This window comes from Plecotus auritus (genome assembly GCF_963455305.1).
Source record: "Plecotus auritus genome assembly, chromosome: 5".
Lineage (NCBI taxonomy): Eukaryota > Metazoa > Chordata > Mammalia > Chiroptera > Vespertilionidae > Plecotus > Plecotus auritus.
In genome coordinates, this window is record NC_137776.1 from 65,224,511 (window position 1) to 65,248,024 (window position 23,514).

Here is a 23,514-nt window from a genome sequence, read left to right on the forward strand (position 1 = left end):
TACAATTTAACCTACTTCTTACCATTTTTAAGGATTAACCTATCCATGTCAATTCCAAGGATTATTTCTTTATCATGGTATTTTAAATCTTTTGAGAGTTAACGTATGTAGTGACATATAAGGCCTAAAATAATTTGTGACCAAGTAAATATTTAAATCAACCTATTTAGATTTAAAAGGCAGTTTGTGTCAGTTCAATACAAAGGATACTGGTTTTATTCATCATTGAACCACAGTACTGAAGGAGGGGCACTGGGGTTAGGGGTCGGTTGACAAGTGCCAACTGTGGTTACAGGGGTTAGAAGAAGCTTCTCCCCACCTTGATTTTGTTCTAGGACACTCCAGACAATAATAATGTTATCAAGAGAGTAGGTTTCCTTCAACTACTGTCAACCTTGCAGAGTAAGCTTCCATTTGTGATGCAGTCAAGGAGGTGAGGGGAGCTGAGTGTAAAGAACAGCTAATAATATTAATGATGGTGGTGATCAGAAATAAAAGAGCTCAGGGGTGTTTGAGCAATCATGTATCAGGCATTTTGCTAAGTCCTTTGCTTACACTATTTTATTTAATCCTCACAAGTCTGTGAGATGGGTAATTTTGTTAACCCATTTTACAGATAAGGAAACTGAGGCTGAGGGCTTATGTGGCTAGTAGGTGATAGAGCTGGGATTCTAAAGTCAGCCAGTCTGATTCATTACAGGACATGTTGGTGCTAATCCTTACCAATTCTAGAGCTTAAATTGAAAGCTCTGTGCATTGTGTATAACAGCAATTTTCAACCTTTTGCATCTTGTGGCACACAAACTACTAAAATTCTTACGGCACACTGATTGAAAATTGCTGCTGTATAACATCCTTTTTGTATGGTGGAGTATTGCATTTAGTTAAAATGAAGTTGAGGGAGATGAATACTCATTTGAATACCAAGTACTTTGCCACTATTTATACTTTTTATACCTCTGGTCTGACTGTAAATTGATATGAAAATTGGAGGTACCGTTTTAGAATCATGCTCACAGGATCTGATACAGCAATTTCTCCTTGGCATAGGCTGGATTGAGATGCAGTTATAAAAGTAAAAAATATTCTGGGTTTTCATTATATTTTTACTAGAGGCCTGGTGCATGAAATTCGTACACGGTGTGTGGGGGGGGTCTCTTAGCCAGGCCTGTGCCCTCTCGCAATCTGGGACCCCTCGCTCCTAACCACCCGCCTGCTTGCTCCTTACTGCCCTCCTGCTCGCTCCTAACCGCCTGTCTGCTTGCCCCTTACCACCCTCCTGCTCGCTCCTTACCACTTGGCTCGCTGCTCCTAGCGCTGCCATGGAGGTGGGAGAGGCTCCTACCACTGCCGCTGTGCTTGCCAGTGTGAGCCCGGCTTCTGGCTGAGTGGCACTCCCGCTGTGGGAGCGCACTGACCACCAGGGGGCAGCTCCTGCATTGAGTGTCTGCCCCCTGGTGGTCAGTGCACGTCATAGCGACCAGTTGTTCTGGTCGTTCCGCCATAATGGTCGCTGGGCTTTTATATAGATAGTATATTATAGCAGTACTCAATTAACATTTAAATAATTTGAGGGTATATGTATAAACTAGAGGCCTGATGCACGAAGATTAGTGCAAGAATGGGCCTTCCCACCCCCGGCCACTTGGCACCTGTGCATGCTAATAAATTAACCCACCATCTTTGTTGGGTTAATTTGCATACTCACTCCTGATTGGCTGGTGGGCGTTGCAAAGGTATGGTCAATTTGCATCTTATTCTTTTATTAGTGTGGATTATTTTTCAACCTTCTCTATATGAGAGGTTTTGTTTTGTTTTGTGTTGCTTTAACTATTATCAAAGTTACGTTGCCATCAAGTCTATTTTTGTTTATATAGGAAATACTTTTTTTATAGCAAGGAAATAATGTAGAAAGAGCTCATAGATTTAACTGAAATTAGCTAACTAGATGATATAGTCAAACCTCAATTCTTGAATGTCTCCCATCTCGAACAATTTGCTTCTCAACCTGACAACCCTTTCATGCTCATGATGCCTGTATAATTAGTCAGGTGTCTCTCAGGCGACAAAGAAGAAAATGAGCAAGTATGAGTTCAGTTTATTGCTAAGCCTGCTGTTGTTACTATCTCAGAAAATTGTGCTGTGAATATTTTTGTCTTTTTTTGCTTTTATTGCTCCTTATTATTAAACTTTCTATTTTTACTGTACATTTCACTTTTTGTTAAATTTTCATTTACATTTCATGTCCTTTTTATTTTTAAAGTGTTTATAGATTAAATAGTACATTAGACACATACTATATATAAGAAAGGTTAAAACAGGGAATCATTTAGGGGTCTGGAATGGATTAATTCATTTTGCATTATTTCTAATGGGGAAAAATGATTCAGTTTTTGATCAGCCTTCCGGAAATGAATACCCTACTCTTCTAAATTTATTCACTCTAGTGGTAATATTTATTTTCCTGAAAATGCTTGTCATGACTGTTCCCATTATGTTGTTTGCTTGTTCCACTAGAATGAAGTGCCATCAGGGCAGGTATTCTTGTCTATTTCACTCACTGGTGTATTTCCAATGCCTGGCACATAGTAAGAGCTAAATATTTGTGGCATCAATACTTGAACATATGTAATAACGTATGAAATGCAATGACTGTGCAATTTAAAGGGTTTCCTTTTTTTCTTATTGATAATTACAGACTGCTTAGAAACGAATGACTAAAATACCATAGAAAATGTTGAGGAACTTAAAGTTTACTTTGTTTTCATAGCAGCTGTGGACAAATTGAATGTAATTGATGATGAAGAGGAAGAAATTAAGATATCAGAGCCTGAGCCTGTTTATATAGATGAGGTAGAGCCCTTCTTTTGTTTAATAGTTACATTATTAAGACTTTTAAAATGCACTGTCCTGGAAAATGCTTGGAAAAAGTAATTTCTATGTTCATTGAAATGAAAACTCTAGTGAGTTTTTAAAGTATCCCATTATTTTTTAGGATAAGATGGATAGAGCACTGCAGGTACTCCAGAGTATAGATCCAACTGATTCCAAACCAGACTCCCAGGACCTCTTGGACTTAGAAGGTACTTAGTGAATATTAGGGATTACTTTACTGTCCTTTAATGTTTTTGTGGCTTATAACATCTTAAATTTCTTCTGCCTTGTGTTTGCTTGTAGGGATTAGAAATCTGTGGCAGAAACAGAATAGTATAGTTATACAGTAAACATATTACGTGGAGATTGTTGTTATAAACCTGCCTATCCTCTTCCAGAAGAAAGTCTTTGTATTTCTATAAGCCCACTTAATGAAATTGGCTGAAGAGATTTGCAATCTAAAAAAGGACAGAATAAGAAATAACAGCCTATTAATAATTTAATTGAGTCAAAATATTAGAAATTCTTATTCCTGTTTTTATTCTCTTCTATAATTTCAAAGTTCAAAATTATACATGATCTGTGTTAACTTTGTAATATAGTCATTTGATGCATACTGATGTCTTTATAGTCCTCAAAGAATTGAAACAATTAAAACAAATGTTTTTATGCCTTCTTAAAAAATTCTTTGGGAGAAAAATCTGTGATAAATGGATAAATCTTAAATCTTTCAATAGAAGAAAGTCTAGTTATGACTATGGATATTGTGGTCATTATATCAGTGTTTCATTTGGAAATACATGTGTTTAATTTTGAAATGGCTTAAATGAAAAATGTTCATAATTACATATTTTATACACTAACTCAAGTTTATTTTACTTAGCTAATGATAGTTTCCTAGGTATTTTTAAGATTTTGCGATAACTCCAAATTTCACAGTCTGTAAAACTTAGTACTTTTAGAGAACACAGTGGAATTTCTGTTTTGTTTTTTTTTTTTTTACTTTGCCTTTGGTCACATATTAATATTGGTGCTGAATAGTATAAAAATGGGTCTTATATAGTCCTTTCTCTAGCATTCTCTTTGTATTATGCATGGTGTTGCATAGTGGTGCTCTGTTGTTAAACATTGTTTAAATTTACTTAAACTGGTTTAAATTTAAAGATTTTAAAATATGTTTATATTTACAGGTATCTGCCAACAGATGGGTCCAATGATAGATGAAAAACTTGAAGAGATTGATAGGTGAGATTCTTTATGGTCAATCTGATCAATCTATTGAAATTACTTCTCAGTTTCTCAAACTTACCAACTAGTAGCAAAGTGCTACTTTTTATTTTGGTAAAAAAATTTTTTTTCATGGCAATAGAGTATCTGTAGAAGCATGGACTCTTGCTCTTATGGTGCCAGTCTTCCATTTTCTTCCTTGGGCTGGAATTGCAGGATAATAAATAATGAATAAATTTGTATAGAGTACAAAATCAGAACAGGGATCTTAGCCAATCATTGTCTTGTTATGTGATGAGAATTAGTATTTGTAAAACTTTCAAATGAAATTTTCCTTTTATTTGTGAAGGTTATAAATCCAATGAACATACCTTATTTTGCTTCCTTGTATTTCTGTTGTGCTTATAAGTTCATTTTCCTACCTAGTCTTACCCTTAGAAATAGCATCAGCACTGAAAGATAGGCTATCAGGGTACTGATTTTTTTATTTATTTTTAGCCCCTTCTATTCCTCAGAGCTTTCTATCTGAGGGAGAAGTAATAGTGAAGGGAAGACAAGGATAATAAGGCGTTAGTGTTTCATAGTCATCCCTTTTTAAATCCTGTTTATTGAACTGCTGTATAAAGCAGCACAAGAAGAACAGGGACTACTTTACTTACTGCCTTCACCAAAGAAGGATAGTAGCAGCAAGTTTTTCTATTCACTGGAGATTATAGTCTTTGTTCCATCAGACTTTTGTAATATATTTTTTGTATTTTCTACAGAAATGAAAAATACATCCCTGTTTCACTTAATGGAATGATGGTGGTAGTCTCATCACATTTTGTTCTTTTTTTTTTTTAATTTAAAAAAATTTATTTTATTTTTTTAATAAATCTTTATTCAGATTATTACAATTGTTTCTCCTTTTTCGCCCCATAGCTCCCCTCCACCTGGTTCCCACCCCACCTTCTGCCCTTACCTCCCCCCCACTGTCCTCATCCATAGGTGTATGATTTTTGTCCAGTCTCTTCCTGAACGCCCCCCCTCCCCTTTCCCCCTGAGAATTATCAGTCCACTCCCTTTCTATGCCCCTGATTCTATTCTATTCACCAGATTATTCTGTTCCTCAGGTTTTTAATTCACTTGATTTTTAGGTTCACTTGTTGATAGATATGTATTTGTTGTTCATAATTTTTCTCTTTACTTTTTTCTTCTTCCTCTTCTTTAAGAATACCTTTTAGCATTTCATATAATACTGGTTTGGTGGTGATGAACTCCTTTAGCTTTTTCTTATCTGTGAAGCTCTTTATCTGCCCTTCAATTCTGAATGATAGCTTTGCTGGGTAGAGTAATCTTGGTTGTAGGTTCTTGCTATTCATCACTTTGAAAATTTCTTGCCATTCCTGTCTGGCCTGCATAGTTTCTGTTGAGAAATCAGCTGACAATCGTATGGGTGCTCCCTTGTAGGTAATTAACTGTTTTTCTCTTGCTGCTTTTAATATTCTCTCTTTGTCTTTTGCTCTTGGCATTTTAATTATGATGTGTCTTGGTGTGGTCCTCTTTGGATTCCTTTAGTTTGGGGTTCTGTGCGCTTCCTGGACTTGTAAGTCTATTTCTTTCACCAGGTGGGGGAAGTTTTCTGTCATTATTTCTTCAAATAGGTTTTTAGTATCTTGCTCTCTCTCTTCTTCTGGCACCCCCATAATTCTGATGTTGGTACGCTTGAAGTTATCCCAGAGGCTTCTTACACTATCTTCAACTTTTTGGATTTTTTTTTCTTTTTGCTTTTTCGGTTGAGTGTTTTTGCTGCTTTGTATTTCAATTCTTTGACTTGATTCTTGTGTTCCTCTAGTCTGTTGTTGGGTCTCTGTATAATATTTTTTATTTCAGTCAGTGTATGTTTAATTTCTAGTTGGTCCTTTTTCATATCTTCGAGGGTCTCGTTATATTTATCGGCCTTTTCTAGGATATTCTTGAAAAGCCTTATAACCGTGGTTTTGAATTTTATATCCAGTTGTTTGTTTTCCTCCATTTCTTTCATTTGTGATCTGTTTCTTTGTCGCCACATTTTCACTACTTCCCTGAGTTGGTAGGGTAGATTTGTGTGCTAGGTTTCCTATATGGCCCAGTGGGTCGGCCTCCCCAGTTAACCTGAGGTGGACACTCTTGGTGCACCCCTTTGTGGACTGTGTGTACAGCCTTGTTGTAGTTAAGTCTTGATTGTTGTTGGTATCACTGGGAGGAATTGACCTCCAGGCCAGTTGGCTGTAAGGATCAGCTGTGTCTACGCTGGGAGAAGTTCGGTGCTAGAGACAGCCTTATAGGATTAGACTTGCCAAATTGCAATAGCCTCTGTGCTCAGCTTGGATGGGGTGGAGTCTCAGGGCGGAGCAGACAGTCTTGGCTTCCAGTCAGCCTTGCCCTTGTGCGCGTGCGCGCCTGCAGACCTCTGCCTTCTCTGGCTCCCGAGTCTCCGCCCGAAAGTCCACAGATTCCCCCCACAAGAGCGTGGGTCCCCAGGGGCTCGCCTGGAACTGGGGTTCAGTGCAGTCAGAACTGGGGCTCAGTGCAGTCAGGAGCTTCTGACTCCCTTCCACTAGGGAAAGCCTATGGCAACCTCCTTAGCCTTTGTGCGCACTGGCATGCGCGTGCCTCCAGACATCTGCCTTCCCGGCTCCCGAGTCTCCGCCCGAGAGTCCAGATTCCCCCCCGTAAGAGCGCGGGTCCCCAGGGGCTCACCTGGAACTGGGGTTCAGTGCAGTCAGAACTGGGGCTCAGTGCAGTCAGGAGCTTCTAACTCCCTTCCACTAGGGAAAGCCTATGGCAACCTCCGCAGCCTTTGTGCGCACTGGCATGCGCGTGCCTCCAGACATCTGCCTTCCCGGCTCCCGAGTCTCTGCCCGAGAGTCCAGATTCCCCCCCGTAAGAGCGCGGGTCCCCAGGGCTCGCCTGGAACTGGGGTTCAGTGCAGTCAGAACTGGGGCTCAGTGCAGTCAGGAGCTTCTGACTCCCTTCCACTAGGGAAAGCCTGTGGCAACCTCCGCAGCCTTTGTGTGCACTGGCACGCACGCGCCTCCAGACCTCTGCCTTCCCCGGCTCCCGAATCTCCACCCGAGAGTCCAGATTCCCCCCCACAAGAGCGTGGGTCCCCAGGGGCTCGCCTGGAACTGGGGTTCAGTGCAATCAGAATTAGGGTTCAGTTCAGTCAGGAGCTTTGGACTCCCTTCTGCTAGGGAAAGCCTGTGGCAACCTCCGCAGCCTTTGTGCACACTGGCGCGCGCGCCTCCAGAACCCTGCCTGCCGGGGCTCCCCCGGGGCTCCCCCGGGTCTCCGAGTCTCCGGGTGCCTTTCTCTCTAGCTGACAGTCCAGACTCCCCCTGTATGAACCTGGGTCCACGGGGTTTCGCCCGGGACTGGGGTTCAGTGCAGTCAGAACTGTGGTTCAATGCGGTCGGGGGCTTCCTTCCCCCTTCCGCCAGAGAAAGTCAGCCAGGCTCTCAGCTGCCCTTCCTCTCTGCACGCACCAAGACCCTTTGCCGTACCTCCAATTCTCTGTGAGCTTTTCTCTTTCCTTCTAGTTGTAGAATTTCCACTCAGCCAGCTTTCCTGTGGTTCTGGATGGTGTCCGTTCTGTCTTTTAGTTGTAGTTTTGAAATTGTTGTGCGAGGCAGCAGTTTAGGTGCTTACCTATGCCGCCATCTTGGTTTCTCTCACATTTTGTTCTTATTTTGAGGAAAGCACTAACTATTTAAATATCTGCTACTTTGGTTTCGGTGCAGGGATGTTAATGGTCAATGAATGATCAAACTGGAAAAGAAGGCTGTGGTTAATTCTTAGCCATACTTTTGTTAGCATGGACACTAATTTCTGAAGCTTCCTATGTGGTTTACAACTGATACTTCTGAAAGTATGACCTACCTCATACTGTCACACATACAAGAGAGGAAACAGCATATTTTGTTTGTTTCAGATATTCTCATAGAGGAAAGGTGACAAGTCTTGGTAGGTCTCAGGCCAGGTCATTTGTTTGATAGCCCTCTGCCTCTTTCAGTATATGGGGCGATGCTCCAACCAACTGAACCACACTGGTCAGGGCAAGCCCTCTGCCTCTTATCTCTTAGGCCTCTTGCGTATATATAAAAAAGAGCTACATTTAATAAACAGGCTTGTTGGATGCCTAAAAAAGTGACCATTTAACTTCTTGAACTTGTCAGTTGCAAAGGGAGTTCTTTATTCCTCCCAGTGGAATAGACAGAAGGGTACCAAGTCAGAAGGATTTTCTCTGGAGTTCCTTGGGTAAATTGAAAATACATTCTTTTATTTGGATTTGTTTTTACATATAAGGTATCTCTTTTTCACGCACTTTCTAAAAAGAAATCAACAAATAAGAGCAGTAGAAACTAATTTATATAACATCATTTTCATTTTCAGGGATAATTATTAAAATTTTTTTCAGTTGATCCTTTCATGAATATAAGCAAGTGGAAATATGCATGATTTTGTTTGTGACTGTGTTTTTATTTCAGTCATATTGTATTTCATAGCAGACTCTGGGCCTTGCCTGAGTTCTTTGTTCTACTAAGATTTCTTTTTTTAAAAATATATTTTATTGATTTTTTACAGAGAGGAAGGGAGAAGGATAGAAAGTTAGAAACATCAATAAGAGAGAAACATCAATTAGCAGCCCCCTGCACACCTCCTACTGGGGATGTGCCCACAACCAAGGTACATGCCCTTGACCGGAATCGAACCTGGGACCTTTCAGTCCACAGGTCGACGCTCTATCCCCTAAGCCAAATGGGTTAGGGCTCTACTAAGATTTTTAATTAAAGCCTGGACTCTTCCAAAATTGAGAAATTTTTCTTCTTTGTATTTGAGTTTCCAACAGAAATCTATAACATATGGAACAAAATTCTCCTAGCACCAAAATCATGATTTGCTTGCATTTTGTGAGGTATGGAAAGGACTAGTTTTATGAAGTTATATTAGCTAGTTATTATAAGAATTAAATAATTCCTCCTCCTGTTTTCCCTTTGTGAATATTCTTTCGTTGTACAAGGTTGGGCAAAAGTAGGTTTATAGTTTCTCGTATGGAATAATAATATAAGAATAAGTTCTGTGTTTTGCATACTCATAGCTATAAACCTACTTTTGCCCCACCCTGTATATAAAGAACTACTTAAAATATGAATAGAAAATGTGCTAAATTTGCCTAACTGGCGTGGTTCAGTGTTGGAGCGTCAGCCTATGAACCAGGAGGTCATGATTTGATTCCTGGTCAGGATACATGCCGGGACTGGGGGCTCGATCCCCAGTGCGGGGTGGGCGGTGTAAAGGGCAGTTGATCGATGATTCTCTCTCATCATTGATGTTTCTATCGCTCCCACTCCCTTTCTCTCTGAAATCAATAAAAATATATATATAAAAAGAAAATGTGCTACATTTAAAAAATAATTTGTGTTGCTAAATATATGCTTTAAAACTATGAAGAGTATTAAAGTGCTTTTCTTCTATATCAGGAAGCATTCAGAATTGTCTGAGTTGAATGTAAAAGTCTTAGAAGCTCTGGAACTCTATAACAAATTGGTGAATGAAGCACCAATGTATTCAGTTTATTCAAAGCTCCATCCTCCAGCACATTACCCACCTTCATCAGCTGGGGTTCCAATGCAGGTGAGCATGTTTTTTTAGAATATTTTTTAAAATTAAAAAAATAGTTTAAAAGAAGTTTTAAAGCATGGTATTAAATTTTCTATGGTTCATGAATAAAATTATAAAACTAATTTTTGATAGTAAAAAAATATTGGCTAAATAATTAGTGCTCACCAGGACAAAGTAGATACTGGTATTTCACAAATACATTTTAGTTCTCTTTTAACAAAAAGAGACTACTAAATATATGAGAGGACTTTTGGTTCTTCTTATGCTTTGTAAATATAAAACATAAATCTTTAAAGTATATATAAGTCCTTTTTGTAAGCATAGAGTATAAATCCTTTGATTTTAGGACACTGTATGTCATATCAGAAGTCTTCCACATGAGGTACTGATGCTGATCCTATTGCTCAACAAGCAGGATTTAACATTCCTGTCAAGATTTCTATGACTTTTGTGATTATTTAAAGACTTATTGAACTACTTTTTGTTCTCAGATCATGTTTTATGTTTTCTTAGATGCATGACTTAAATTGGTAAAATTTCATGTATCATGAGGATATGATGCAGGCTTATTGATGCAGGTTCAGTAAGCTATACATGAACAGCATCTTTTCCCAGGACTTTACACCTTACATATGCTTCCCAGCTGAAGTGAATACTTATCAGTTTCCAGTATTCTGAAGCCTTTTTCAAATTTCAGCCAGTTAGCGATTAAATTCAGAATGAGCTCTGATGACCAAAATTCATGTTAATTTATGAAAACTGGTATGTAAAGGAGGGTGTAAAGGAGAGACCAAAAAGAGAAGAGAGTGTGGGTGCATAATCTAGATGACTTGAGATAACAAAATTGTTAAGTAGAAAAAGAATGGTTACTATGGTAACTGTCACATCAAACAAGATGCATTTATCAAATATGCTATGCCCTGAACTTTTGAAAATGATGGAAGAGTCATTACAATGAAAGTAGAAAGGATTTCTGGGTGCAGAAGACATCTGGAGTGTATTCATTATTGCTTCTGTTTTCAGAGCTATTTGCTGCTGCTGTGAAAATGGAACAAAATAGAAATGTCTACCATTGATATTATATTATAAGAATTATATCATATTTGCTTCTTTGTATGTCTGGACAGGGTTGTCATTCTTATGTCAGGTTTTGTGTTTAGTTGCATACGATTTACAACCTGTACTTTGCTACGCACAACACAATTACGTAAAAAGTTAAGATTTCTATCACTTTCTTAACTTCCGTACACTATACATTCATAACAGCATTTGAAATGTTCAAAGTTCCTATTCTAACTTGAAGAAAAGGGTTCGTACTAGGAAAACTTGGTTTGACACACCATTAGTTCTGGTGAGAAACACTAACTGCAGAAGAGGTCCATTCGCAGTCTCAGTCTGTTGTCATTGAGTTGTTACAAGTCTGCCAAGGAAGTGAAGGATTGCACTTAATGTATTGATTTGGCATTTCTAGCATTCTAAATTTTCATGTCAATGGTTTTTGCTTAAAAACAGCTTAGTTTAAAACTGGAGTGATGGTAGTTGCTATATTATATTTGTTAAACATGTACATTGTTTTGAATTCTGTATTTAATAGACAGATGGTAGATCCTATCCTTAAGATGTTACTCTGAAAATTAAGTAGGTTACATATAAATAACCAGAGACTCAGACCATGTTGCTATTTCCTAAATATACATCTCCTTTATCCACAGAATTACTCTTTACTTTTGTCCTGTCTTAGAGGCAGGAAGTAAAGGACATATTGCCAGGGAGGACACTGCCCTGATCCCATTATTCTTCAACATAGTCTCCTTCTTCAATACATTCTCCTAAGTGTCATTCTTAGGAAGGAGTTGAATTAAGTCATCCTGGGATGCAGGTGAAGAAGGTCATCTTTCTGGTGGTTGTCCTTCATGGGAGTATTTAGTTTTCTGTGGCTCTACAGCAAGACATGTTACGGAGTAATAGGCAACCTGGATGGATTCCAATTTGCTACTTAAAAATACACCACCTCCTTTCCTTTCAACCCCGTGCATAATAAAAGAACAACCAAGAAAATAATAAATTCCCATAGATTGGCACTGTGGTTTGAAAGCTCTCCACTTTCTATACTAGGGTGAATGGATTGGTAAAACCAATATTTTATTTCATGTAAGTCTTTAAACGTATTGTTAGGTAGTTGTTTGGGAGTTCAGTGAGCCAATTTTTCTCTTTGTTAATAGACATACCCAATTCAATCACATGGTGGAAATTATATGGGTCAAAGCATGCACCAAGTTACTGTTGCCCAAAACTACAGCCTAGGACCAGATCAGATTGGTCCACTGAGATCTCTGCCTCCAAATGTGAATTCTTCAGTGACAACACAGTCTGCTCAGGCTCCGTATCTAAGGTAAGTTTCTGGGAGCTGTGTTAATTTTATAATTGGGTACATTAAATTTTCACAAACTTTCAGAAGGAGAATAAGTAGACCCTTCTCTTTGTAATAATAGTGCCATCTTTTACTGTTGAGATAAAGTTATAGAACTGCCCAATCATAATTTCATGAAGTCAGAATGATGCTGCTCTTAGCTTTGTTACCCACACTGAGATGGTTGCCCATGGCTTATAGTCTGGGTCCTGGAACAAAATAAAGCTAATTGTCCCCACAGGGACCAAGCCTATGATATACTTTAGCATATATGTACCATAGCATGGTGCTGTAATCAGACTAGCAAAGTAGTCCCAGACATATTTATCGGTATGCACACCTAAAGTCAGAAAACTCTTATTTTGACTCTTAAAGAAGTGTGTTTGAGACCTGACTGGTTTGCCTCAGTGGATAGAGCGTCGGCCTGCAGACTGAAGGGTCCCAGGTTCGATTCCGGTCAAGGGCATGTACCTTGGTTGCGGACACATCCCCAGTAGGCGGTGTGCAGGAGGCAGCTGATCGATGTTTCTCTCTCATCGATGTTTCTAACTCTCTATCCCTCTCCCTTCCTCTCTATAAAAAATCAATAAAATATATTTTTAAAAAAAGAAGTGTTTGAGTTGGGGAATTTGTGGTCTAATTTTTTATGATAACACTTCTATTCTGAAAATCATATTTAAATCTTGCCTTCTATTAAAGTTGCTTAGCCACACAGAATGTGCACTCCATATAGTCATGTGTAGATAATTTCTGAGGTCTCTCCCTACTCTTAAATTCCATAAGTATACATTTTAGCTATCTGGAAATTAAATAAACTTGTTCATATTGGTATTCAATTAAAATGCAAAATTTTGTTATCTTGGGTAACACAAAGAATTACAGAGAAGAAACAGGTAGTGTAAACATTAATCCTCCTATACTGTGAGCAGTGTATTTGGTGTAATTTAAAATTACATATCTTTTAAGATAAATGTATGTAGTTACAGGAACAAACAGAAGTCCTGTAATTTTGTGTGGTTTTTCAACTTAGTTTTCTTTTAATAGTGTTAATAAACTATAGGTCAGGACTGTCTTGCAGGTAGATGCAGAGTCCTATGTAGAGTACACCATTCTCTCTGCCTTCATTAATTTTATGTAGGGATTTAGATTAGGCTGACAATCGGGGCAGCTTTGAAAGTGCCCTACCGAAGGAAAGAGGAAAGAATGTGAGGAAAATGGGTGGGCTCCTTCATGCTGGATGGAGAAATGAGGAAAGGAGAAAGAACATGGGCTGAAGGTGTACTTGAACGGGGCGGGGGGGCTTGTTCTCATGGAAGCTGCCAAGGATTCCGCTGACAGAAACAGTCTGTAGCTCTCCAAAAGATTTTTAAATGATTTCAGATTAAATGGGCCTTGTTACCTTATATTTTTTACTTTTTGAGTACTTTCTTCTTACCAAATATAAAAATTACATTAACCAGTTAACTGCCACACGTCCAAAACGGAAACCATCCCCACACACCATGATATTTTGAATTTAATTTAAAAAATCATCTGACTCTGGAGTTGAATAAAGGATGTCATCTTCTTGTGAGGTGCTTGGTTCAATTATTTCTTCATCTGATGCCATTTATGGGGATTGAATTTTATTTGCACAATATATTACAACGGTAAATTCAATAATAAAATAATGACAATTTTCAATTCTATGGAAATATCAACAAAAGCAAGCGCCGACACGAAAAGCCTCGAAAACACTAAATTTTGTTGATGTTCCAAAGACGAAATCTGTAAAAAAATAATGAAGAATGCACACCATGTTTACCATTTTAGGCGTGAAATTCATGAAAACACAAATCTCAAGTGTCACAGTGTTTATCTCAGGCGCATCTGAGTGGCAGCCCTATATGTTGATATTGGAATTTCTTCCATATGTGCTGGAATATTTACGAATTTAAGTTACCATAATTTTCTTTACAGACCCAGAGATGTCACTAACAAGTCTGATTTTAAAATTGGGCTACCGGAGTTGATATGTGAGGTTTGCGGCTATAGGTGTGCGTGGCGTGTGCAGAAGGTCCACCACTTGTTTCTTATGGCGTACAAAGGGTTAACAGTGTTGGATAGGTAGAGTGAGTAAATCATAATTGGAATAGCAGAGGTAATAAACTTGAAAAGATAGGAAAGGCATTTTTTATTTTCTCAGGATGATTGATTTCTGGCCATAACCTAGACTGCAAAGTAAACGGTTTTCTTTTTAAAATCTTGTTTGTAGCCCTGGACAAGACCCTGTTTCCAATCCTACTTATATGAACCAGAACTCTGCCCTTCAGTCAGCTGCTGGCACAGCTGCTTACACGCAGCAGATGGGGATGTCCGTGGACCTGTCATCTTACCAGAACACTGCGGCCAGTCTGCCACAGCTGGCAGGCTTCCCCATGGCAGTTCCAGCGCACGCAGTGGCCCAGCAGCAAACAAATTACCATCAGCAGCCTCTCCTTTAGAAACAAGCCAGGCATTTTCTTGAAAGACTTCCTATGTGTATTATTCGACCATTATGACTTTAATCTGAAAATATTAAGAGGAAAAAAAATGTTTTTTCTGAGGATGGACAATGAATAAAAAAAGCACAAAAACTTATCTTACTCGGCCATAAAAGGGTTTTTTTCAGTCCAGTTTGTTTGAAGTCACACTTTTGAACAGAGACAGCTTCCAGTTTTTGTCTTAATTTCAAATTTCTTTACACAAATCTGGACACCCAATAAATGGCCTTATGACACTAAACAGCATGATATGGGAGTGTTTTAATTTTATAAAGAAACCATCCTTTATCCTTAAAATGTCATGTGAATTGGGAGAGCACTGAAACCTTTAAATATATTTTGTCTGCATATTTTTTTTTTTTCAGTTTCCCACACACCATTATTTTTAAAGGCAAATATCTTATGGTGCAAGCATTTAGCTTGTCAACATACTTCCTTTTGGCATCTTAAATTGCAGTTGTATTTGCAGTACTGTCAGTTTTGCTCAGTATTACGTTGAGTAATAATTAGCATATCATTGTCTACAGTAGCAAGAGCAATTTGGAAGGAACCAAATGTTTTCTGTTATTAAAAGTGAAGACCATGTAAATGCAGGTGTGTGATAAAGCATTTAGCTAGTCCCCCAGTCAGTAGTGGGCTAAGGAGTGCCCCAGAAAACATTTCCATTCCCTGAAGAACATTTCTTTTCCTACAAGGGTCCTTGGAATTTACCACTGTACCGACCTTTTCAAATGACTGGCCATTCTGGGATGAAGATGTGGTCCCTGTGTTTCCTTCATAAAGTGGTGTGAAGAGATGCTGCATTTCCTTTTTACCATGACGTGAATTTGAGCCATGAGACATTCCTAATAGTTGGATGTGATGGGTGCCAAGCATGGATGATACGTGTGTTTTTATTGATATATTGCTGCTTCACAGAGGTGATTCAAGTACGATTGCTGTGCCAGGCTGTCAAAAAATTGGGCCTTTTCTTTCTGAGCCTGTGGAATAACAGCAGGCAGTGGATTGATAGGGAAGCTATCAAGACGGTTTTTCTGAAATCTACATTTTAAATGAGCTTACAGTACTAACTGGTTCCACTGTAGGAGTTGGGTAGTGACGCAAAAGGGATTTTCTTTCCTAAAAATTCCCACACTACTGCATCATCTACCAATTTTTTAGATAACACAAAATAGAAAATGCAAATACATATGCCTTCAGATATATGATATTTAGACTGGGAAAAACGGTAGACATAAGTTTAGTTTTTAAAAAGTTAATAGTATGGAAGCAAGATTTCTATATTACTTTTTAAAGAAAGCCCTTAATCATTATACTAATAATCCATATGAAATAGTGCTCTACAAATTTTTATCATTTACTGTTTAAAGAAATTTGATTCTAAGTATATTCCTTTTTCAAGGAAACAGTATCCTAGAACAACATGGTCTCTATACTACTTGGTCTACGTTTAAAGGGAAAAACAAGCAGTATGTTCTGTTTTTCATCCAGTGTTTCTTTTTCTTCCATGTCAATTAAATTATATATTTACAAAAAATTCTAAAATGGCACCTTACCTTTTGGAAGCAAATCTAATCTTTAAAGAATGCAAAACATAAAAAAACATTTACAAAGCTGCTCTTGATAATAGTTGATGTTTGCATATATATGGAAAACCTCTTTTTCTCCCAAACAATATTTAATAAACAGCTATTTTAATATTTGTGTAAATATTTTATGTATAATTGTCATTGGAATTGTAAAAGCTTAATTCTGCAGAAGTTAAACTAGTATAAATATTGCACACCCACTAAATCGAGATCAGCCAATTGAGTAATTTTGGAATAATGTAACATGCAACATGTATATAAATAGTGTATATTGTCACTTATCTGTGAAATTTTATACATTCAGAAGTTTCTTCTCCCTCTTAAAATAATTTTATTTTTGCCATATTGTAATGAAGTTTGTGTTGCAGGTTGTTGATAGTATGGAAATGTTATTAAATTGGTGTACTGAGATATTTTTAGGGTTGAGAAATACAGGGTTGTTATTTTTCTTTTCTATGATCTTAGGGATTGTATTTATTTTAAAACCTGTTTATAATTAAATGTTTTCTGCCAAAGGAACTGTCTAACATCAGATTTCTACATTGGATTCATACTTAACTGTTTCGATATAAAAAAATAAAAATAACTTCTGCTATTTCACATGAAGTCTTGGTACATCAGAAAGAATTCCTGAAATTAAAATAAAGTTTTCATTAATCTAGAAAACTTTCCCCTGGGTGTTAAAATATATGAAGCGGGATATGGGGTTTTTTATGTTGTTAATCCTCACCCAAGGATATTCTTTGCATTGATTTTTAGAGAGAGTGGAAGGGAGAGGGAGAGACAGAGAAACATTGATTGGTTGCCTTCCCCATGTTCCCCGACCTGGGTGGCAGATCGAGCCTTCAACCAAGATACATGCCCTTGACTGGAATCGAACCTGCGGCCCTTCAGTCCATGGGCTGACATTCTATCTACAGAGCCAAACTGGCTAGGGCTGGAGATGTTCTTATAGTGTGGAAAACGTAGTCTACCAACATTGTCTTTTAACTTCGTGATTTATTTATAAAATTACCTGAATCTGAAATGGTTATAACTATCAGTTATGATTTGAAAGATACATACATTGTAATCATATGCAATTTCAAGTAGTTGATTTTTGACCACATAGATTTCACTGTACATTTTGAAGATTAGATGTTTGGTTATAAAATTTCACCTTCCAAATTGTTAAAAAATTAATTTTAAATGTTTAAAAAATTATGGCTTAGGGATTTTTGTAAAAGTTTTTCATAGTAAAAATTGTATGTGTCAAGGCTCCTGACTTCTAGGAAAAAATTTATTGAATTATTATGATGACAATGCTGAAGTTATTTTTTTAAGTAACAAATTATAAAGAATAGAATACCAATCTGTCATGCTTTGTTTCTATCAAAAGACATTTTCCTTATTTGCTTACATCAGTTTTAGTCAATAAAGGGAGGACCCAGTTCTAAGGGTTTGATATTTTTAAAATTTATTTTCTTTTGAAGATTAAAAATTTATTTTTTAAAGTTTCCCCAGAAGAATTCTAATATTACCAACATAAATTGGAATTAGACGTTTTCAAAAGCCTTACTGTGTCAAAAAAGAGAAATTATGTTGCTGACATAGTAGAATGAGATGAATAGTGTCCCCCAAAAATTCATGTTAACCCAGAATGTCAGAATGTGACCTTATTTGGATAAAGTCTTTGTAGTATAATTAGTTAAAGTTTTGAGGCGACATCCTGCATTTAGGAAGATCCTAAATCCAATGACTCATTTCCTTATAAGAAGAGAAGACACAGAGACACAGCGAGCAAGGTATGTGAAGATGGATGCAGAAATTGGAGTTTCGCTGCCAGAAATTAAGGACTGCCTGCAGCCACTAGATGTTGGAGGAAGCAAGGAGCCTTCCCCAGGGCCTAGAGGGAACTTGGTCCTGCTGACACCTTCATTTCTATTTCTTGCCTCTAGAACTGAGAGGGAAGAAATGTATGTTGTTTAAGCCACAGTTTGAAGTACTTTGTTGGGGCATCCCTAGGAAATTAATAAACAGATAAAAGTATACAGTGAAATTGAGTACCAAGCTCTCCAAACTTAAAAGATTGGTTAAAATGGTCACAAGACTTCTGAGACAAATGTCTAGTCCAGTAGCAGTTTTTATGTTTTCTAAACTAGAATGAGATTGCCTGGATAAATGAAACCAAACTCCCAGTTAATTCCATAATGCCATTTTACTGATTTTTTTAAATACCACATCTGCATTTTAATAATTGATTTCTTTATGCCAGAGGTGTTAACAATTTATACATTTATTGTCTACTCTTCTGCCCATCTTGAGTAGTGGGTGTTGAAGGGAGATGTTCAAAGGCAAACAAGAGGAACAGAAGAAACAAAACTGGATGAATATTCCCCACAAATTCTACTGAAGAATGGAGTTTGGTTTTGTTCTTATTATACACCATTTAATATCCTAAAGAGTAAAATAAAGGCTTCCCAGTACCTTTATAGCAAATCAGTGACCTTTACTGATTACGCTTTGGTTAAGGGAGCCAGCTATCATTTTTTTAAAATTGAGATGTGATAATATAATTAGCCTATTTGTTCGTTCATTTATTCATTCACTCATTTATTTATCCTCACCCGAGGATATGTCTTAGTGATTTTAAAGAGAGAGGAAAGGGAAAAGAGAAACATCCATGTGAGAGAAACATCAGTTTCCTCATGTACACGCGCCCACTAGATATTGAACCCACAACCTAGTTATGTGCCCTGACCAGGAATCGAACCTGCAACCTTTTGGTGCACATGACGATGCTCCAACCGAGCCACACTGGCCAAGGTATAATATAATTAGTCATTTTAAAGTGAACATGATTCAGTGGCATTTAGAACATTCACAATGTTGTACAACCCCCACTAGTTCCAAAATTAGAATGTTGTGTCTTTTTTCGCTTAGCATAATGTTTGTGAGGTTCATCTCCACATAGACCACTGTATATGAGCTTCATATACAGTGGTCTATGTTGTTCATGTGTTGGTGGTCCTTGGGCTGTTTCCACCTTTTGCCTGTTGTGAATAGTGCTGCTATGAATATGTGTGTACCTGTATTTGAGTACCAATTTCCAGTTCTTTGACATACATGGTAATTCTATGTTTAGTTTTTTGAGGAACTGCCAAACTTACACAGCTGAACAATTTTACATTCCCACTAGCAATGATGAATGTTCCAGTGTCCCTACATCCTCACCAAGGTTTATTTATTTAAAAATTATAGCCATCCTAGCAGATGTTGAAGTACTTCATTGTGGTTTTAATTTGCATTTCCTTTATGGCCAATGATGTTGTGCCTCTTTTCACATGCTTGTTGGCCATTTGTATAACTTGTTTGGAGAAATGTCTAAGTCTTTTGCCTATTTTTTAATTGGGTTGTCTTTGTTGTTGGATTGTAATAGTTATTTATATATTTTGGATACTAGACCCTTACTAGATACACGATTTGCAGATATTTTCTCTCATTCTGTAGGTTGTCATTTCTATTTCTTGAGATGTTCTTTGGTTCACAGAAGTTTTTAATTTTGATGAAATCCAGTTTATTTTTTCTTTTGTTGCTTATGCTTTTGCTATCTATCTAAGAGTCCATTGCCAAATCCAGGGTCATGAAAATTTTCTCCTATTCTAAGATGTTTATGGTTTTAGCTCTTATAATTAGGTCTGTGACCCCTTTTTGCGTTAAATCGTGTACATGGTGTGAAGTAGGACTCCAACTTCATTGTTTTGTATGAGGTAGTTATCCCAACTAAGACTGTTCTTTGACCAGCCACTCATTGACACTGCTATAATATACCCTAAGGGTAGTCAGTTCTAGGACCTAAGTTGTACAGCTGCGACAGATCAACCCCATAGCTATATAGTTGGCAGTCCTAAGGGATGACAGCCTTGTCCTCACCTGATCACTTCTGTCACACACCTCAAGGGGTGTCAGTGCTATCTTGTTAGGATAGAGCTCCCAGTGGTGAACAGATATCCCATGAACGGATGTGTTAGGTGTCAATGTAGAGACGGTTTTTAGCTGTCACATATTTTCCCCCTCCAAGTAACTTCAGACAAGTATTGTGAAAAGTGCATTGTCTAAAAAGAAAAACAGGACTTAAGATGCCAGCCAAAAATAATCTTACCATATTTCTTTCCTGGGAAACCCCCTGGGATGCTCACCTGTGTATCACTGGTCAAAACGGGGTCAAAAGGCTACTCACTTAAGAGGCAAGCGAGTCTGGGCCAGTGAGTATTTTGTTTTCCTGCCTCTAAATGTATGGAGAGAAGGCAGGGGAGAAGGTTGGGAGTGAATGTAGAGGGTTCCTTTATACCGTATCGGTCACCGAGACAGTCCTGCCCACTGTGTTGCCAGTGAGGTAAATTCAAAGTCGAATTGCTCTGTCACTCTGCCAGCGTCAAATAAGCTCTTATTAAGATTCTCTGGTATAAGTATACCATCGTTTTTAGTCAGTAAAGGCTAGAATTAATATATTTGCAGCTGACCTGATTGTTAAAACTGAAACCTTCTTTTAGAAACCTCCTTAAGAGAGAGAGGCCCTACAAGTGGAGATGGGAATAAAAGCTTCAAACTGCTCCTGTCTCTTCTATTTTGAAACATGAAAACATTAAAGATTTATTAGCATTCATTAATACATTCAATAACATTGTTATATGCTGGGGATGCTAAAAACTTGAGTTTCCAAGCCTGAGCTGTATTTGTGGCTTCGCCATGCACTCACTAGTTGTGTAATGGTAGGCACTGCACTTTGCCTTGATTGAAAACCATTTTCATATACATTGTCATTGAATTCTCATAACACTTGTTAGAAAGAGAGGCAGGCGAAGAGATTAATCTTCACAAGCTAGTAAGTGGCAAAGCTGGGTTTCTAAACCAGGCTCTGTCTCTTGCGCAAGCATGTGCTTTTCCTCACTATACTAGAGGGACTATTACCTAGAAATAATTTGTGTGATAAGGTTGTCAAGACATCTCCGGTGACAATTTCCTTTCCCACAAAACACTGAGATGAATGGGGTCCCAAAGGGCTCACCCAGGTAGAAAATGCCTTCAGATGTGAGAATACTCATGTAGGAAGAACATAATAGTGGCTGGATCTGTGTAATGTGCGCATTGTAGTACAATTAGCTCTGTTACGCAGGTGAGACCAGAGCTTGATATAAACAGATAGGCTCTTTCTGTGAGGAGGAGGGTCAGGTGGAGAAAGCAAGAACTTAAGGAAGCTTACAGAATTCTGTGTTTTGTGACTAGAGAAAAGCAAAACTCAGGGCACTGCTGAGGAAAACACCAGGTGACAACTGGTTGAGGCTGTTTTGAACTAGGAGAGTAGTTTTGAGTCGAAGCTTAGGGATCCAGGGCCTACACAGCCTGGTTTCTTCAAAAATCACAGTTGCTGAGAGCACCCAGCCTGAGCATGGGGTTCTTTTACGTTCTGGATAAGGACCAGACTCTTTAGAATCACATATTAGGATCTTCACGATCTCACCGTTGGCGGCCCTGCTAACCCCTTCTTCCACTTTCCTGCATACAGGCTAGATTCCAACCCTCCAACCCCAAATTCTTCAGGTGCCAATTTTGCTGTTTCACACCTGTGTTAGGCCCTGTTATTTTCCTCTGTCTGAAATTCTTTTACCCATCTAACAAATTGTCTTTCAAGTGTTGGCTCACATTTCCCTGATTCTGGCCCCAGACCATGCTGCACTTCTGTAGCACCTTGTGACTATGTTATAGGGGTTGTCATGTTATACTGGGATGACCTGTCTTTGTGTCAAAGGGCTCTGTCTCTGTCTCAGATGCTATAGTTTGGCCCATTCAATATGCATTTCCAGACTTCTTATTTATATGCCATATGGAAATCAGCAAACAAGTTAATAGTACTTGCCTTCCTAGACTCCTTTGCAGCCCAGGTGGCCGCGTGACATGATTTTGGTCAATGAGATATAGGTCAAAGTTCCTGGGGAGGGCTTCCTAGGAAGAAAGAAAAAACTTGGAAGGAAAGGTTTTTTGCTCCCCCTCTTCTGGCTTAGAAGGCAGGTGCAATGTCAGGAGCTAAAGCAATCATATTGTGACCACAGGGAAGAAAGTTATGATGGTTCAGGAAGATTCAGAGTACCTGGCTCCTAGATGACACCTTTAAGTGGCTGTACCAGTTCTAGGCTATCTCCCTCTGGACTTCTTATGTGAAAAAATAAACCCTTTATCTGTTACCTCTATTCGTCTAGACTACTTTTGGTAGGGTTTTGCTATTTGTATCTGAAAGCATTTTACCCTGACTAGGTCTGTAAAATCCTTTAAAACTTGGAACTGTTTTATTCATTGGTGTATACCCAGGCCCTAGCTTAGGCATAGGAAATTTTTGTGGAATCTATAATAATAAAAGCGTAATATGCTAATTAGACCGGACATCATTCCGGAGGAAGCCGGGGCTGCGAGGGAATCCCAGGTCCTGGGTCTCAGATACTGGCAGCCGGCCGGAGGGAAGCCTGGGTCCCGGGTGCCAGAAGGAAGCCAGTGCCGGCAGCTGGGGGAAGGAAGGCCTACTCTTGCATGAATTTCATGCATCGGGCCTCTAGTGAAGAATAAAGATGAATTTAGCAGAGAGCTGCATAGCACCTCACAATGCCTGGCTTTCAGTAAATGTGAGTTTTCTTTCACCCTTTCTTATCCTTGTGCTTATCATTATCATTCCATTTAACCTGTGTGAAATCAGGATGTATTTTACAATGGATCAGCATGTATTGTAAGGCTTCATTTTATTCCCTTAAGTCTATTCAATCAGTGTTGCATCCTAGAATCCAAGGGATATGGCATTATTTTAACTCTCAAGAGACAAGGGGGCTAGAGTCCTGTTTAAGTGGCAAAAAGACCAATGGCTCTGTTAAAAAGGAAAAAAAATCTTAGCATCTCCAGTGCTCATCAGACAATCCCCATGGCTGCTTTCCAGAACAGAATGCTCATTTCTCCACTGAGCCCAGGACTGCAGCAGAGGCAGAAGCACCCTGGACATTTCTTTCTGACTTGTGGCTTGAAACTGTACATCACTGACCCTTGCTGTGGGCTGGAGGGGCAAGTGGTTATGAAAAACACTCCATAAAGGAAACACCTAGAAGGTTGAAAGGTTGTAGTCAGATACTCGGGCAGGTAACATTAGCAAGAGACATTGAAAGAGGATATGGGGACTAAGGAAAAAGCAAATGCTATGTAACCTCCTGACAGTTTTGGATGTCTCAACTTT

At 38.4% G+C, this 23,514-nt stretch overlaps 1 protein-coding gene across 5 annotated transcripts in view; it reads left to right on the plus strand.

The window, feature by feature from the left end:
- STAM2 (signal transducing adaptor molecule 2) overlaps positions 1 to 16,724 on the plus strand; it is a 44,989-nt gene extending 28,265 nt beyond the window's left edge. For 2 of the 5 annotated variants that reach the window (XM_080668458.1, XM_080668460.1), the window contains exons 9-14: positions 2,771 to 2,853; positions 2,996 to 3,083; positions 4,065 to 4,119; positions 9,603 to 9,756; positions 11,967 to 12,136; positions 14,409 to 16,724. In XM_080668458.1, the coding sequence (XP_080524584.1) occupies positions 2,771 to 2,853; positions 2,996 to 3,083; positions 4,065 to 4,119; positions 9,603 to 9,756; positions 11,967 to 12,136; positions 14,409 to 14,637 (779 nt within the window). In that variant the 3' untranslated portion in view covers positions 14,638 to 16,724. Of the gene's footprint in view, positions 1 to 2,770; positions 2,854 to 2,995; positions 3,084 to 4,064; positions 4,120 to 9,602; positions 9,757 to 11,966; positions 12,137 to 12,529; positions 12,756 to 14,408 lie in introns of those variants that run through there. The other 3 variants (XM_080668459.1, XM_080668462.1, XM_080668461.1) reach the window with 3 other exon arrangements.
- The last annotated feature ends 6,790 nt before the right edge of the window (positions 16,725 to 23,514 follow it).